This window comes from Lithobates pipiens, unplaced genomic scaffold (assembly GCF_037356315.1).
Source record: "Lithobates pipiens isolate NorthernLeopardFrog02 unplaced genomic scaffold, aLitPip1_a1.2 Scaffold_157, whole genome shotgun sequence".
NCBI classification, from domain to species: domain Eukaryota; kingdom Metazoa; phylum Chordata; class Amphibia; order Anura; family Ranidae; genus Lithobates; species Lithobates pipiens.
The window spans coordinates 2,806,589-2,824,241 of NW_027507746.1; the positions used below are offsets into that span (position 1 = coordinate 2,806,589).

General features: G+C 43.2%; 1 protein-coding gene across 5 annotated transcripts in view; it reads right to left on the minus strand.

Moving 5' to 3' along the window:
- LOC143981455 (NACHT, LRR and PYD domains-containing protein 3-like) overlaps window positions 1–17,653 on the minus strand; it is a 182,835-nt gene that overhangs the window by 78,372 nt on the left and 86,810 nt on the right. For all 5 annotated transcript variants that reach the window (XM_077479317.1, XM_077479312.1, XM_077479313.1 and 2 more), the window contains exons 6-7: window positions 15,637–15,780; window positions 192–362 (exon numbers count right to left, since the gene is read on the minus strand). In XM_077479317.1, the coding sequence (XP_077335443.1) occupies window positions 192–362; window positions 15,637–15,780 (315 nt within the window). The remainder of the gene's footprint in view (window positions 1–191; window positions 363–15,636; window positions 15,781–17,653) is intronic.

The following is a 17,653-nucleotide window of genomic DNA, read 5'->3' on the forward strand; positions in this document are numbered from 1 at the left end:
AGGGGGGAGGGGATGAAAGCCAATAACAGTGAGTGACCTGAAGGACTATGATGGGAAGTCCCAGTGTAACCGGCCAATCAGAAGTCTGCCTTTGTATAACTTTCATCTAGGTGACATGTCTGGATCCCTCACATAGAAGATTTATACCAGAATCCTGCAGAATATTATATCATTTATAGGATAATTCTCACCACAGACTCTGCAGAGTACAGCCAGGATCTCTGAGCCCCACACATAGAAGTTTTATTCCAGAGTCTTCCAGATTATTATCTGATAAATACAGTGTGGTGAGGGATCGATTATTGATAAGAATGGATCGAAGATTATCCCAGCCGGAGGAAGTCACACCACATCTCCCCAACCTGCAGAGACAAATCCAGACACATGATATTATATTATAAGATGAATATGAGGAATTATCCCCATTTAGTGAAAAGTAACATAACATCACTAGAGCGGAATATCAGGATATACAGAATGTTATACAGAGGAAAGATCTTCTTATTAGGGAAGCTGATAAAGGTGAAGCTGTTGTAGTACTTGTCTACACAGTATAAAGAGGGGGCGCTGTGACAGCTCTGTCACCCCCTTATGTACCCGGTTATTAAGCAGGACCTCACACAGTGTCTCATACAGGGGCTTCTGAAATTGATAGATAAAGGAAAGGATCTGGGGGGTTTATGAAATAAAACAGCAGAATTTCTGATGGTGGATCCCCCAGTGACCCCAATATTCCACTTAACCACTTCAGCCCCGAAAGGTTTTACCCCCTTAATGACCAGAGCACTTTTTACAATTTGGCACTGCGCTGCTTTATCTGGTAATTGTGCGGTCATGCAATGCTGTACACAAACAACATTTGTGTCCTTTTTTCCTACAAATAGAGCTTTATTTTGGTGGTGTTTTATCAGCTCTGGGAATTTAATTTTTTGTAATATAAATGAAAAAAGACAAAAAATATTGAAAAAAATGATATCCCTACTTTTTGTTATGAGAAAAATCCAATAAACTCAATTTTAGTCAATGTTGTAAAGTAAAGTAGATCGCCTCCAGTCATATATCTGCCACAATATGCCGATAGTATCACACTGACACTGCATGAGATAACAACTGATGCAGTGTCAGTGTGATACTATCAGCATATATTGGCAGATATATGACTGGAGGAGATCTACTTTACTTTCCAACATACGGGATACCAGCTGAAAGGCAGCCAGGTGATTTACAGACGGATACTGCAGTGGATGCCGACACCGTGATTCTCGGGTGACTGTGGTACTGATATACATATTAAAGTGGTTGTAAACCCTTAGGCCGCGTACACACGGGCGGACTGTTCGCCCAACTTTGTTCGTCAAACAGTTTGACAAACAGTCCGCTCAAAATTAGCATGAGCGGACTTGACCACACACGATGAACGAACAGTCCGCTGAAACCGTGCGCGATGACGTGAACAGCACGTACGACGGGATGAAAAATACGACGTTCTATACACTGCAATGCAACCTTCGCCGTGTAAATTCTTTCTGAGCATGCGCGAGACTTAGTTTGACGAACAAGCCTACACACGAGCGGACTGTCCGCTCAAACCAAGTTTCAGCGGACTGTCTAACGGGAATTCCGAAAAACTTTGTTCGTCAGACTGTCCGCTGAAACTGTCCGCTGAAGCCCACACACGAGCGGACTGTCCGCTGAAACACTGTTTAGCGGACAAAGTTGGGCGAACAGTCCGACCGTGTGTACGCGGCCTTACAAACCACTTTGACCTACAGGTAAGCCTAGATTAAGGCTTACCTGTAGGTCCAATAAATATCTCCTAAACCTATACAGTTTAGGAGATATTTACAAAAAGACAGCCCCCACTGTCTACGGCGTATGCGCTATAGACAGCGGCACGCAGGCGCACTGGGAATGCCGCAGATCATGGCGATATGCCGCTCGTGTCGGCTCCTGTGCGCATACATGGGAGTGACGTCATTGCGGCTCCGGTGAATCACAGCGCTGGAGCAGCAAAACCCGGAAGTCACTCCAGGATACATGGCAGCTGAACATGAAGACGGAGGACAGCTTCGGGGGCTTTGTTCTCAGGTAAGTTATTCATAATGAGCTAGTATGCTATGCATACTAGCTCATTATGCCTTTGCCTTGCAGGTTGCATTTTTTTTTAAAATAGCCTTTACTTCCTCTTTAACACTCACTGACCAGCATCTGACTTGAGTTGCCTTTTGAAATAGCAGCTGATAATCTTATCTGTTTATTCACATCAGAGACTAGTAATGTCATTCTGCCTTGCTACTTTGTCTGCCTAAATAAAGGAACTAACTTGTTGCCAGTTGTTGAAACATTATAAGTCGGCCAACCACTTTGTAATGTGCATTGGAAGTGTGGTGAAGTGATTAAATAGAAGGCTGTTACAATTAAATGCCACGGATTGGACGGGATTTCCTACTGTGCATTGGCTTTTTCTATCGCTAGACTATTGTACATTGTTTAACCTTTCCAGCACCAAGGGATGGAGACATGTGACTATCATAGCAATATTATTAGCACTAACTACAGTTAGGATTTGTCTGAATTGAACACATAATTTTTCAGCTATCTACCTCATCCCCTCTCTCCCTTCCCCCACTCAATATTGATTCAGTCCATTGATTAACCGTTTAGTTATTGGAAGAAATAGGGAATTTTGACCCTGTTTAGTCCATTGCAACCCACGTAGGTAATCTAATACGTGGGTTGCAATGGACTAAAGCAATTTGTCTGGACCTGAGAAGTGTTTTGTGTTGTTTTATATATGTCCGGTTTGTCTTATTGTCTGTGGGTACACAATTAATTATATTAGATTGAGAACCATTATTTTTATGAACTGCACAGGTTTTTTCTATTTTTGATAAAACTGGTTAAGTTATTTAAACCGGAATCAATTAATTTAGATTTATTTATTGTTGCCATTAGTAACTGCATGTTAGCCTGCTCTTAGCGGACTAACGTTCTCTTTAGCATTAACATGTTAACGTTAACATTGTTAACGTTTTAATGTTACTATTATGTATACCTTGGTCTACATACTAAAAGTATATATATATATATATATATATATATATATATATATATATATATATATATATATATATATATATATATATATATATATATATATATACATACATACATACATACATACATACATACACACACACACGCACTATATTGAATTGATTGTGCATTATCATGAAATGGTTAGACTTTATTTATTGATATTTAGGATTTTTTTAAAACAATGTTTCTATATTGAACTAATCATGTAATACTATGTAATGTCTATATTTATCAATTGAGATCCATTATTTTATTGTTACATCACTTTATTATCTATGGTGGTATATATGTGTATGACTTTTGATAATAAACAATGTGTATATTGATTGGCTCATTCGGTCTAGTGAAGTGCTTCATATAAAGTCCCACTTTTCTTTATTTTTTTATTTTTCAAGATATTGGGGATGGAGGTGTATGTACATAGTTGATATGGCCTCATATAAAGTCCCACTTTTAGTTTTGGCTCAGTATTTTTGTATCTCCTGTACCATGACCACAGCCTTTGCCATCTTGACATATTCTGTACCATGCCCACAGCCTTGACATGCCCTGTACAATACCCACAGCCTCTGACATCTCCTGTACCATGACCACAGCCTCTGCCATCTTGACATATTCTGTACCATGCCCAGAGCCTCCAACATCTCCTTTACCATACACACAGCCTCTGACATCTCCTGTACCATGCCCACAGCCTCTGCCATCTTGACATATTCTGTACGATGCCCACAGCCTTGACATCTCCTGTACCATGACCACAGCCTCTCACAACTCCTGTACCATGCCCACAGCCTCTACCTTCTTGACATCTTCTATTACATGCCCACAGCCTCAGACATATCCTGTACCATACCCACAGCTTCTGCCATCTTGACATCTCCTGTACCATGCCCGCAGCCTCTGCCATCTCCTGTACCATGTCCGCAGCCTCTGCCATCTTGACACCTCTGATACCATGCCCACAGCCTCTGCCATCTTGACATCTTCTGTACCATGCCCACAGCCTTGACATCTCCTGTACCATGCCCACAGCCTCTGACATCTCCTGTACCATGGTCACAGTCTCTGCCATCTTGACATATTTTGTACCATGCCCACAGCCTCTGACATCTCCTTTACCATACACACAGCCTCTGACATCTCCTGTACCATACCCACAGCCTCTAAAATCTCCTGTACCATTCTTGCAGCCTCTGCCATCTTGACATCTTCTGTACCATGCCAACAGCCTCTGACATCTCCTTTACCATACACTCAGCCTCTGACATCTCCTGTACCATGCCCACAGCCTCTAAAATCTCCTGTACCATTCTTGCAGCCTCTGCCATCTTGACATCTTCTGTACCATGCCCACAGCCTTGACATCTCCTGTACAATGCCCACAGCCTCTGACTTCTCCTGTACCATGACCACAGCCTATGCCATCTTGACATATTTTGTACCATGCCCAAAGCCTCTGACATCTCCTTTACCATACACACAGCCTCTGCCATCTCCTGTACCATGTCCGCAGCCTCTGACATCTCCAGTACCATGCCCATAGCCTCCATCTTGACATATTCTGTACCATGACCACAGCCTCTGACATCTCCTGTTCCATGTACTGTACCATGCCCGCAGCCTCTCACATCTCCTGTACCATGCCATCCCTTCACACTGTGGAATGCACATAAAGTGTATATTAGAGGTTTGCTCATTCAGATGAGCGCTAAATTAAAAAAACAACCATCACAAAAACTGGACGAGCCACTGACTAAGATAAAACACTTAGAAATTATTAATAAGCAAAACCCCTCCCTAAAACTTAGAGATGCACTATTCATCACTAGGCAAAAGTTGAGAACGCACTTGATAGCCCGACATAACCACCAGCTTTTCTCTTTAAAAGCTCGTACTTACAGATGTGGCAATAAAGTTGGGAAAACATTAGCAAACCAACTAAAGGAAAAAATACCGACACAGAAAATATCTTATATTTGGAACCCTAAAATTAAAAGAAAAGTCACAAACCCAAAAGAAATTGTGGATACCTTTAGTGATTATTACGAAGCATCGTATAATCTTAAAAATGACCAAGACACTCCACAACCCAATGATGATATAATTGCGGACTTCCTGACATCAGTGAATCTACCTACTGTATCCCAAGCAGACTTAGACAAATTGAACCAACCAATGACGACCCAAGAAATAGAACAAATGATAAAGATCCTTCCACATAATAAGTCACCAGGCCCAGACGGTTACTCTTCAGAATATTATCAGTTATTTAGTAACATCTTATCACCATACCTACAAATGGTATTTGACACTGCCATGGCTGTAGCTGGTTTTCCCTCAGAAATGCTCATGGCCACAATTATTACACTGCCCAAACCAGGTAAGGAACCTAACATGCCACAAAACTTCAGGCCCATCTCATTGTTAAATGCAGATGTGAAGTTATACGCCAAGCTATTAGCACACAGATTGACAAATATACTGTCCCAATTAATAAATTATGATCAGGTGGGTTTCGTGTCGGGCTGACAAAGGACAGAAGCTACTAGGAGAATGCTTAATCTTCTACATATAGCGGAAAAAGAAAGAAGGCCTTCTCTTCTCCTCACGTTGAATGCAGAGAAGGCCTTCGATAAAGTACACTGGGGGTACCTTAGAGGGGTATTGATGAAGTTTGGCATCTCCGGCCCGATACGAGATGCAACACTGGCTCTATATTCCTCCCCGTCAGCATATGTGTATACGGAGGGAATGTTCTCCAAATAATTTCAAATCACGAACGGAACGAGGCAGGGTTGCCCCATGTCTCTATTCATTTTTGCACTAATAATGGAACCCTTGGCAGAGAAAATCAGATCTGACCACTCCTTACAAGGCATAGCATCATAATCGTACCAGCATAAAATGACATTATTTGCTGACAATGTTATATTATCACTCTCTAACCCAATCAAATCTCTACCTGCAGCCCACAGTATTCTCCAACAATTTGGCAGAATATCCTATTACAAAGTAAACACAATGAGATCAAACATACTAGGCATAAGAATAAACAAAAGAGTAGAAAATAATTTACAAGAGATTCTCCCATATCCATGGACCACACCATCCATTACTTATTTGGGTATCAAACTCACATGTCCACTCTCTAAATTATACCAAGAAAACTACGTACCACTCATTGACAAATGCCAGAAAGAACTCTCAAGAATTCAAAAGTTTTACCTATCCTGGTCCAGACGGTTAGCAGCATATAAAATGCTAAAACTTCTAAAAATACGTTATGTCTTTAGAGCACTGCCAATTCAAATACCCGCTAATTTCTTTACAACAATACAAAAACAACTGTTGAGTTTTGTGGGGGGGGAAGCAGGGCGAGGTGTTCTCCTTTCATACAAAATAAACATAAAAATGCAGGGGGTATGGGCCTGTCAATACTGAAGGATTATTTCACAGCACTAGTTATTGACCAGATTAAAAATTGGTTCGTTAAACCAGTCATCAAACCATGGTGCCAACTAGAGCTTACTAGATTTCAATCACTTTCACCACTTTCATTTCTCATGGCCTCTGTCATACCTACAGCTAACCCAACCACAGACCACCCCACAATTCAAGCACCGTGTAGGGCATGGCCTGAGATCAGCTTAGAAGGTTCAGCACATTACCCAATAGTCAAAGTCCCCATTCCTCTGGAATCTATCAAATGGTTAATCCCTAACATAGCATTGAATAAATGGCTTGAGAACAAAATAAGTAATATAGCAGATCTCACCACAGGGGATAAAATAAGGCCTTTCACATTCATTCAGCAAAAATTCCGAATCCCAAACACAGAAATCTTTACCTACACACAGATCGCTTCTTTGGTTCAAAGCATAAAAGTGATACATATCCCCATCATAGAAAAATATGGAAATTCCTTCAGTCCTGCAACTCCAAAGCTAAAGGTATAACATTAATATATAATTCTCTTCATTCTAAAGATGTCTTTCAGTAATATAATCCAATAATAAAGTGGGAAACAGAGTTGGGAAGGACTTTCTCAGAAGCTCAATGGGAAAAAGCCATTAAATGCAACTATAAGTACTCTAGATGCTCAAACTATGAAGAATTCAATCAGAAACGTATGCTGAGATGGTACTTTACTCCATACGTTGTAGCCAAATTCTCAAGGGACAATTCCAATCTGTGCTGGAGGGGGGGACAGGTAGGTGCTCTTTTACATGTGGTCTGGGTCTGCCCTCTGCTCTGTAAATTTTGGTCAGATATATTTAACCTGATTTCAAAAGTGACAAAGTAAGTGTTAAATCTAATGTGGAACAAGCCATTCTGAGTTTAAACACAGCAGATCATCCCTGCTCCATTAGATCCATATTTACACACATCCTATTATCCTATTATCCTATCCTAAGCAAATGGAAGTCCAGCGAAATTCCTAAACTGATTGAGGTTTCAATTAAAGTGAAGATGATTGCTGAATATGAAAATATAATAGCTTGCAGAGAGGGGACATACCAAGCATATCAGTCCAATTGGTCTTCTTGTAAGAATTTCTCCAAAGCCCAGGAGAGACCTGTTCAGAAATAGTCTTCACTGAGCGGACGCTACTTTTCATCTTCATTTTTATTTTTTGTTGTTATCTTGTCTATTCATTTCCTTATTCATACTTCACCTTGTTGTGTCGGTACTTTCAAGATCCAGTGATCCTGGCTCCATTTTCAGTACGTACTTAGTAGATGAGACTATATAAGTAAAATAGAGGGAGGAGTGTGCCCCCTGAAGACACAGTGTGCCCCCAAAAGGGGTGTCTGGGGGTGCCCTTATCCCTGTGACCATGGGATAGATCCTGGTAATTCCTAAAGCAGCAGAATATATGTTGGAGCAAGAAAATCTTGAAAGTAGATTACCCGCGACAATTAAGACCACCTCATACTGTTCATTGTTATAATTGTTGTATTACTTATTCTGTTAAGATTGTAAATGGAATTCTTATGTAATCAGTAATTCTTTAATAAAAACCATGGAAATAAAATAGGGGATAGAATTATGACATTTTTATTATTATTTTATTAGTAATGGCAGCGATCAGCAAATTTTTATTGTGACTGTAACATTATGGCGGACACATCGGACACTTTTGACACTATTTTGGCAGCATTGTCATTTATACAACAATCAGTGCTATAAAAATGCACTGATTACTGTATAAATGACACTGGCAGTGAAGAGGTTAAACACTAGGGGGCAATCAAGGGGTTAAGTGTGTCCTAGGGAGAGATTCTATCTATGGGGGGATGAGCTATCTATGACAAGACTGCGATCACTGTTCCCAATGACAGGGAGCAGTAGATCTCTGTCATGTCACTAGGCAAAATGGGGAAATGACTTGTTTACATAGGCATCTCCCAGTTCTTCTGGTCCATGACACAATCACTGGACACCATTGAACATCGAGTCCAGGGGTCCCGCACAGAGCACATGGCACCCATAATGCCACATCTTAAAGGGGACGTACCTATATGCCCACTCGCACAGTCATGCTATTGTGCCGATGTATATCGTCATGCACTGGTCGGTAATTGGTTAAAATCACTGCTCCTGAAAAAATGGCCATTTTAAAAATGTTTTTGCATTGATACATGTCCCCTGGGACAGGACCCGGGTCTCCAAACACTTTTTATGGCAATAACTTACATATAAGCCTTTAAAATTAACAGTTTTTATTTTTCAGATTCATGTCCCAATGGTGTTTGCATGTTCACACAAAGTTTTTGTGTGTTCGCAAGTTCTGGTGAGAACCGAACTGGGGGGGGTGTTCGGCTCATCCCTAGTCAAGGGTACTAAAATCTGCTGTTTCCACCTGAATTCTGGGCTGGCCAATGAATGGGGGAAGTACAGGCGCTGCAGAAGTGATGGGCTGCTAATCAGGATTAGCAAACACATCAGGAAGGGAACTCTGGGCTCTACGGGCCTTTCTTTGAATTCTTGGTGGCTGCGGGACACTTCTTGTGCTAGCCACCACACCAGTCAGGTATATCTGACCTTAGCAGGGACCAGTACCCCATCATCAGAGCTATCTGTCAGGGTGATCTCTACCAGTTTGTATACTGAGCCTGAATCTGACAGTGTGGTCTCTTCAATGCTGTACATGTATAGGTACAGCTAGTGTAACTCACAGGTAAAAGAGCACCTGGTTGTCAGCGACTGCTTCAATCGCTACAAAAAATGAACTGTTAATGCTAGCAGGGATCAGGCGTGACTCTGCTAACACTGCAGTTTTGTGTGCTGTGTTTGTAAGTGACAGTGATCTATTGATACTGCACTTGGGTGGGCTGGGCTGGGCGGAGGGGCTAAATGCAGGTGCTGGCAGGTATCTGGGCTGATTCTAATAACGCCACATTTTTGGGAATGCTATACTATTGGGAACGCTAATATAGATCTGATCAGATCAAAGATATTGATCCGTTCAAATACTATACTAGTAATGGAGCTATATAGTGTGAGTGTGTGTTAGTGTACCTGGCACTAATCTGATGATGTCTGGGATTGACACTGACCCTAACGGACACTAAAACTGATGTCACCCGACAAGAGATCTGTACATTATACTAGTGACACTGTGACAGGGAGTGAAAGGGTTAACTCGGGGAGGTGATCAGAGGGTTAAACCTTTATTAGGGGGTTAATGGGGAGTACCCTAAACCCACCTGGGCCTACCACTAACTGCCCTAACACTGATTAGGGACACCAATAGAGTGACCAGTGAAAAATCTGAAAAATGCACTTGGTGACACTGTGACAGGGAGTGAAAAGGTTAACTGGGGGGGGGGTGATCAAGGGGTTAAATGTGTACCTACATGTCCTGGTGTCAGTGTAGTGTTGGTGTACTCACAGTAGATGTCTTCTCCTCGCTTGCTGGAAACTAAAAGGGCTCCACGAGGGGAGATGACATCACTTCCTCTGCCTGTGTTTACATTACACATGTAGAGGACAGTCTGCCATTCACCAGAACTGATCAGCAGGTCCAGACCAGAAATCATTGACCTGGGCCTGTAGACTGATCGGTTCTGAAATCAATCCAATCATTGTGGGGACTGTGGATGGGGGCGTGCACCCCCCATACCCACACATGTGACCGACATACAATGATGGTGATTCAAGCAGGAGAGCCAACCTGCCGCAGTACAACTGTGGTGGCTGGTCAGGAACTGGTTAATGTATTTCCCCCAATACTTACCTGAGCCTGATCTCCATCCAGCAATGTACACAAGAGCAGAGGCTCTCTTGGCTCTCTCCCTCCTCATTGGCTCAGACACAGCAGGGAGAGCCATTGGCAGAGGAAGACTTGAGGCTATTTATGGCAGACAAGGACTCATAAAGGGGATGGGAGTTGGGGATGTTCATTATTTCTTCTAGTGATGGGGGAGGGGTAACTTTCCAGGATTTATAACTCCTATCCTGCAGAAGGGAGACAATGACAGATGATATTTCTGGAGTAGGGATGAGCTTCGTGTTCGAGTCGAACGCATGTTCGACTCGAACATCGGTCGTTCGTGCGTTCGCCGAATTCCGAACGTTTGGGCCGTTCGCGGCAAAATTCGTGTGGCCCACAATGCACTGCGATGGCGCAATGCATTGCTGTCTCACGATTGGCCAAGCATGCACTGTGACCCCGCATGCTTGGCCAATCGCAGGGCCAGCAGCGAGGAGAGCAATGGTTGGCCACAGGCATCCTGCCTGTGGCCAATCATAGCTCAGGCTGTGTAGTGCACGCCCCACACTATATAAGGCCGCCTTTAAGGCGGCCTCCTGTAGTGTGTTACTTTGCATCTGAAGCAGTGGGTGTTCTGTGTACCTTCAACACAGTACACACCAATCGTTTTTGGCTGATTTCCTATCTTGCTGCTGTGTAGTGGTTGTTGTCTGTGCCCTGACTGCAGTATACACCACTATATTCACCTCACCTATATAGCTAGTGATCTAGCTTTAACCACTTAACAACTGCCCATTGCCGATTAACGGCTTCAGGGGGGTTGTTTAACTCTGAGAGGCCGTTAATTAATGGCCTCCCAGAATTCTGCTCTCGCGTGCCCCGAGGTGTGCGCACTCGAGAGCATCCGTGACCGCCGGGTCCATAGGACCCGGCGCATCACGGTAAACGGCCGCTCATAGCGGCCGTTTACCACGTGATTGCTCCGTCAAATGACGGAGTGATCACTTGGAAACAAACCGGCGTCATGTTATGACGCCTGTTCCTCCCTCCCCTTTCTGTACCGATCGGTACAGCGGAGGGGAAAGAGATCGGTGTCAGCAGCGATGTGGGCTGCATCTGCAGTGCCCACATCGCTGCTCACCGAATTTAACCCCTCAATTCCCTGCCAATACTCTGCAATACCAATGCATACTCTGCAGTACCCTGCCATTACTCTGCAGTACCCCGCCATTACTCTGCAGTGCAGTACCCGCCATTACTCTGCAGTGCAGTACCCCGCCATTACTCTGCAGTACCCCGCCATTACTCTGAAGTACCCCGCCATTACTCTGCAGTGCAGTACCCTGCCATTACTCTGCAGTACCCCGCCATTACTCTGCAGTACCCCCCAATACTCTGCAGTACCCCCCAATACTCTGCAGTACCCCCCAATACTCTGCAGTACCCCCAATACTCTGCAGTACCCTGCTATTACTCTGTAGTACCCCGCCAATACCCCGCCAATACTCTGTAATACCCTGCCATAAATTGCCATACCCAGCCATACTCAGAGATACCCAGCCATACTCGGTGATACCCTGAAATACCCAGCCATAGACGCCCCTTACCGCCCTCCGGTGCTTCTACCAACTCGCCAGTACAATCAAAGCCAGAATCTTTTTTTTATTTTTTATTTCAGGCTTCCCAGCCTAGAGGTGAGATGTGGGGTCATATTGACCCCCCAGATTTCACTGTAAAGAGGACCTGTCACCCCATATTCCTATTACAAGGGATGTTTACATTTCTTGTAATAGGAATAAAAGTGATCAAAAATATATTTTTGGGAAAAAAAATGTCAAACTAAAATAAATAAAGTAAAATGAACAATAAAAAAATAAAATAAAAATTAAAGCGCCCATGTCCCCATGTGCTCGCATGTGCCACACATGTGAGGTATCGCCGAGAATGTTAGAGCGAGAGCAATAATTCTAGTCCTAGACCTCCTCTGCAACTCAAAACATGTAACCATTAAAAAAATATTTAAAGCGTCGCCTATGGGGATTTTTTAAGTAGCGACGTTTGGCGCCATTCCAAGGGCATGTGCAATTTTGAAGAGTGACATGTTTGATATCTATTTACTCAGCATAACTTCATCTTTCACTTTATGCAAACATTGGGCTAACAAGTGGTTAATAATAGAGCTTGCAGTCAGTAGTGTTAGGAGATAGTGCGTGCTGTCTGCGTGCTCTGTACCCAGTACATACCGCTATAATATAGGGCAGGCCCCTACTTTCAAACATCCAATTTACAAACATCTCCTACTTGCAAACGCAAGGAGACAGCAGCAAGTGAGATGAAAAAAGATGGACAACAAAACAAATTATACAGGGGTGATAACCCTTCCCTATGTTTTCCAAAAAGCTTAAAGATATTTTTTTTGACTGGAGCTACACTTTAAAAATGTACCGGTTGAAAATGACAAACAGATTCAACTTAACACAACAAACCTACACAGTCCCTGTCTTGTTTGCACCGCCTGTATACTGCTGTTCTGAGTATATAGGGCCTGGGGGCCACACGCATTTCCTTTTTTTTTAATATGGGTACAGGGTTCCCCTTAATATGCGTACAAGACCCAAATAGGCTGGTAATGGGCAGGGAGGGCTACCCATGCCATTTTTCTGAATGATTTTCAACCATATTGCAGGAACCAGATATAACATTAAAACCGCAAGCAGTTTTAAATGGTGTTATTTCCGTTTAATGTCATTTTGTGCAGGGACTGTTCTAAACACGGGAAACACGTGGCACTTCACAGGCATACTACAGACACCCCCCAGGCACCATATTTAAAGGAATATTTCACTTTTTTTTTCACTTTAATCGTCATTAAAATCAGTGCTCCCGCCAAAACGGTAGTTTTTAAAACTTTTTTTTGCAGTGACCCATGTCCCCTGAGGCAGGAGGCAGGTCGCCAAACCCTTTTTAGGACAGTATCTTGCATATTAGCCATTAAAATTAGCACTTTCCAATTCGAACGTTCGAGTCCCATAGACTTCAATGGGGTTCTAACGTTCGTACCGAACGCGGGGGTCGTTCGCAAGTTCTGGTGCGAACCGAACCGGGGGGTGTTCGGCTCATCCCTATTCTGGAGTATAAATTGTATTGTTATGGGACGGCGTTTTGTACAGAAGTGAGAACTGTCTGAGGTCTTTGTCTTCAGAGGAATGGATCCTGTTTTCTGTCTTTATTATGATCAGGACAAAACATTCCATTCATAGATTTGCAAATATGAAATATGGGATATAAATAATTAGCATTTTCATTTTCAGCCAGCAGGTGGAGCTGAAATCTCTTTTCCACATGTTTACCTGCCTGTCCTTCCCGGATCACTGTACAATCCATGTTATTTACAGAGCTCAGTAGCTCAAGCTTCAATTTCCCTTCATAACTGAATGACTCAGAGGAGGGGGAGGAGAAGTAGATTTCTGAAACCCACCGGAGGGACCTCACTGCACATTGTGTGAAAATTGAGGATGAATTGATCTGTGGTGTCTGTAGCTACAGAGGTCAGTGAGGTCTCGGTCACACGTGTGTCAGTACCATGTCATTATGTGACATTTATTCAGCATTTCTAAAGCCTGATAACCACCTTCCATGCCTGCCATGAATATTACAATGGCGGCACACAGTGCTGGTCACACAGGAGCGGTAGCGTTGTGTCATGTTATAAATGAAGCCGCATGTCGCTGTCATGAGACATCCACGCTTGTCAGTCGCCTCCATTCATTTCATGGTGATGTCCAATAATCGCTGGGCATTGGAGGACAGACAGCGGAGGCTCCGGTATCCCAGAATGCACTGGGAAATAATAGAGAAGTAGGACAGAGCAGCTCCGGTCACTTCTGGTTGTACAGAACAGCCGTGTGGTAACTCCAATAGCTTCTGTGTGCCGGCAAAATCCCCAACCAGCCGGCAATACCGACAGTGCCAGGCAGGAAATGTGTCACTGCACAGCCAAAAACCTCTTCCAATTATATATACTAATCAGCTGAACACAGAAGGATTCATCCACAAAATCCAACACCAAATACATAGAAAGACAACTGTGCAGCACTACAAGTGAGACTCCCTAAACCTAAAAATAGGATTGGTATTTCAAATGTTTAAACAATCCACACGTGTTTCAGCACAATTATACAGGAATATTACAATGTTAGAAAAAACAATATAAGTAAGATATTGTCAAAGTGCCCAATATTGCAGCATGATGAGTGAGACAACCCAAACTTTAGCATACTATGTACATCAAAAAACCTACTTTGTGGTCAGCCACTTATGATTGGTGATGTGCAGTGACACCTCCCTTACAGGATAGGTATAAAGATAGCTGTGCAGCGCTAGAAGTGAGACTCCCTAAACCTAAAAGTGTTAATATTTACACATTTTAAACAAACGCAAATATACATGATGAAGCCCCGCCTAGGGCGTAACGTGTAAGGTGGAGACGTCATCACGCCTGTCAGATACACTAGGAGAGCCAATGCTATACTGTTATGAAGGAGAGGAGGGTCGCCGGGCGCTCTGTGCATTCTTACATGGATATATTGTGATTCTATGTGAGGATATATTACATGTTATTATTAATAAACTATTAATGACCCGAGTATCCCAGCTATTGTGACACATACAAATAAAACAAATGTGGTAACAAGTCACCAAGCGGGTATTATCCTCAGACCGGGAAATCTGTCCTCCAGGGGGCAGGAGAGCGATAGTGAGTATGATGACATGGCGGCTGGTTTTCATTCTATAGAATTATTGTAATATATCCGAAATCCACATATCAGAGGAGATCATTTCCTCTACATCACTTCCCCTTTAGGCTCCTCCCACTAGAAGAACAACCCCTCCCCCGGACATTTCTCCAGCATTCTTATAGTGTTTTCAGAGCTTGATAAACACAATGAAGACACATGATAAATGTCATAGAAGTGTTACTGAGCATTGCTTCCTTCTACATAATCATCAGACGTGTGAGCGAGTCCTAAGGGGGTCTATTCCATCCTATTTCCTGCTTGTTAGGAATATGGATGGTCATTCCATATGTACAGAGCCTGGTCACTGTTCTACTATAAGGGGAACCCCAAATCCCATGGATGAGATTACAAAGAGAAAGATTCCCTCAGAGAGAGGAGAAGACATGAGAAGAGGACAGGTGATGGAAGATTCTACATGGGTGAGGATGGAGGACACCCAGAGATAGAAGGAGACACTGAGAGACGGGAACAATCACAAGACGTCACATTTCCCCATCACGGCACATCACACATTTCTCTTACCATAATTTCTGAATTTTACTCTCCGGGTTCATCAGAAAGGAAAGAGAATCCGACTTCATATTATATCCTGAAGAGGAGGAATCTTCTTCTTCTGCTTTGTCCTCTCCCGGACAATCTTTACTGGGAATAGTACAACCCCAAAATCTAAAATCCAATAATGAGATAATAATTATCACCAAGAATGTATGACCTCTGACCCCAAGAATAACAATGTAACCCCCAACATTTTCCTTCCACATGGCTGCCTTCCCTCCGGCTCTACAGCCTCATACTGGACCTGATGAGGACTTCTCATTGGTGGCTATGAGTGGTCTTTGAAGTCACACTCCAGACAAAACTTAAAGGAGGCCCCTGATATGTATACGGGGTCTCCGGCCTTCCTACACAGGGGTCTCCATTCAGCTTCTGGGAAATCCTGGAACACCACTTTGGTTCCAGATATAAAATGCAGTCCAGACATTCCCATCTCCGCCCACTTCTGCAGACAATTGGCCCCTCCAATGTTGGGATGATGATGTCACACCCCTGACATTATTTCCCTCCCCCACATCTCTGAACACGAAGCTTTCCCTCCAAATGTTCTGTGTGATAAATGGTATAATTGGGGCAGGGAAAGGGTTAATGCGATGTAAATGATGTGATTGTTCCCAGAAGTTGTGTAGAAGGTGATATGTGGGAACCACCATTTAGCTCTGGTTCACACAGCACAACATGAAAGTCGCAGCCACTTCCAGCTTGACTTTGCTCTACAACTTCCCGGCGACCAGGTGCGACTTCAAAGTGACTTTACTGAGAAGCATTCCTATGTGACTTTGATGATCCGTGTTTATAGCGTGTTTTATCACATGACAAAACCTGCGTCTGATAACCGTGATTGGGGCGTCATTAACAATCAGGCTGCATTTACATCTGCATGATTCTGAATGCACATCAACCGCCAGAAATTGTGTGCTTTGCCGCACGTTTCAGAAATGCGCTGCGACCGTGCGTCACGCTTGTACTGCAAACATGGCAAGGTGAGCACGATGCATGTTTCCAAAATGTGTGGCAAAGCATGCGTTTTCCTGCAGGTTGTTGGGCATTCAGAAATGTTCAGATGCCAACGAATGGTATCACAAGTGCAGTGTGCGGTGTCACTCATTTTCAAAATGCACAGCAAAACATGCGTTTTCTTATGGGTTGGCGTGCGTTCAGAAACATGAATATGCAGATGAATGGTAACACAAGTGTGATGTGCATTGCCACACAAAACACGCAGAAAAGCATGCGTTTTCTTGCGGGTTGCCGTCAGTTGTAAATACGTTTCCATTCATTCACATCTGTACATTTCCAACTGCACAGCAACCTGCAAGAAAATCCATGCTTTGCTGTGCGTTTCATAAATGTGCGACAATGTGCGTCACACTTGTGTTATTATTCATTTGCTTCTGCACATTTTTGAATGCATGGCAGACCGCAAGAATACATGCGCTTTGCTGTATGTTTCAAAAACGCACAGAAAGGAGCATTGCTTTTGTGTTACCATTCATTTACATCTGCACATGCGTGGCGTGCGTTGCTGTGCATTTTTCAGACGTATAAAAAAGCGCACATTTTCTGTGTGGGTCGCCTCGTATTCGGAAACACGCAGATATGAATGTCGGCTGATTGTTAATGACACCCCAATCACAGTTATCAGACGCATGTTTTGCTGCCAAGATGCATGACGCTCCATGACTGAGAAGATTCTTGAGCTACTTTGGGGTGTTTGTTGCATGTCGGGCAGAACATTCCAGTGAATGGGCTCCCTATACACAATGTGTGATTACACATGAAAAATACACAAATAATGGAAGTGGGAATGTGCGTTTCCTCTACGCTCAGGTGTGACTGGGATGTGATTGGAGGAAGATTTTAGGCAGCAAGGATGGCCAGGGAGGAGAGGTGGGGGGTAAAGAAGCCTCAGAAGTCGCAGCAAAGTCTTAAAGATTCAGACAAATGTGCGACTTTCTGGTGATTTTACATTGAAGTCCATGGG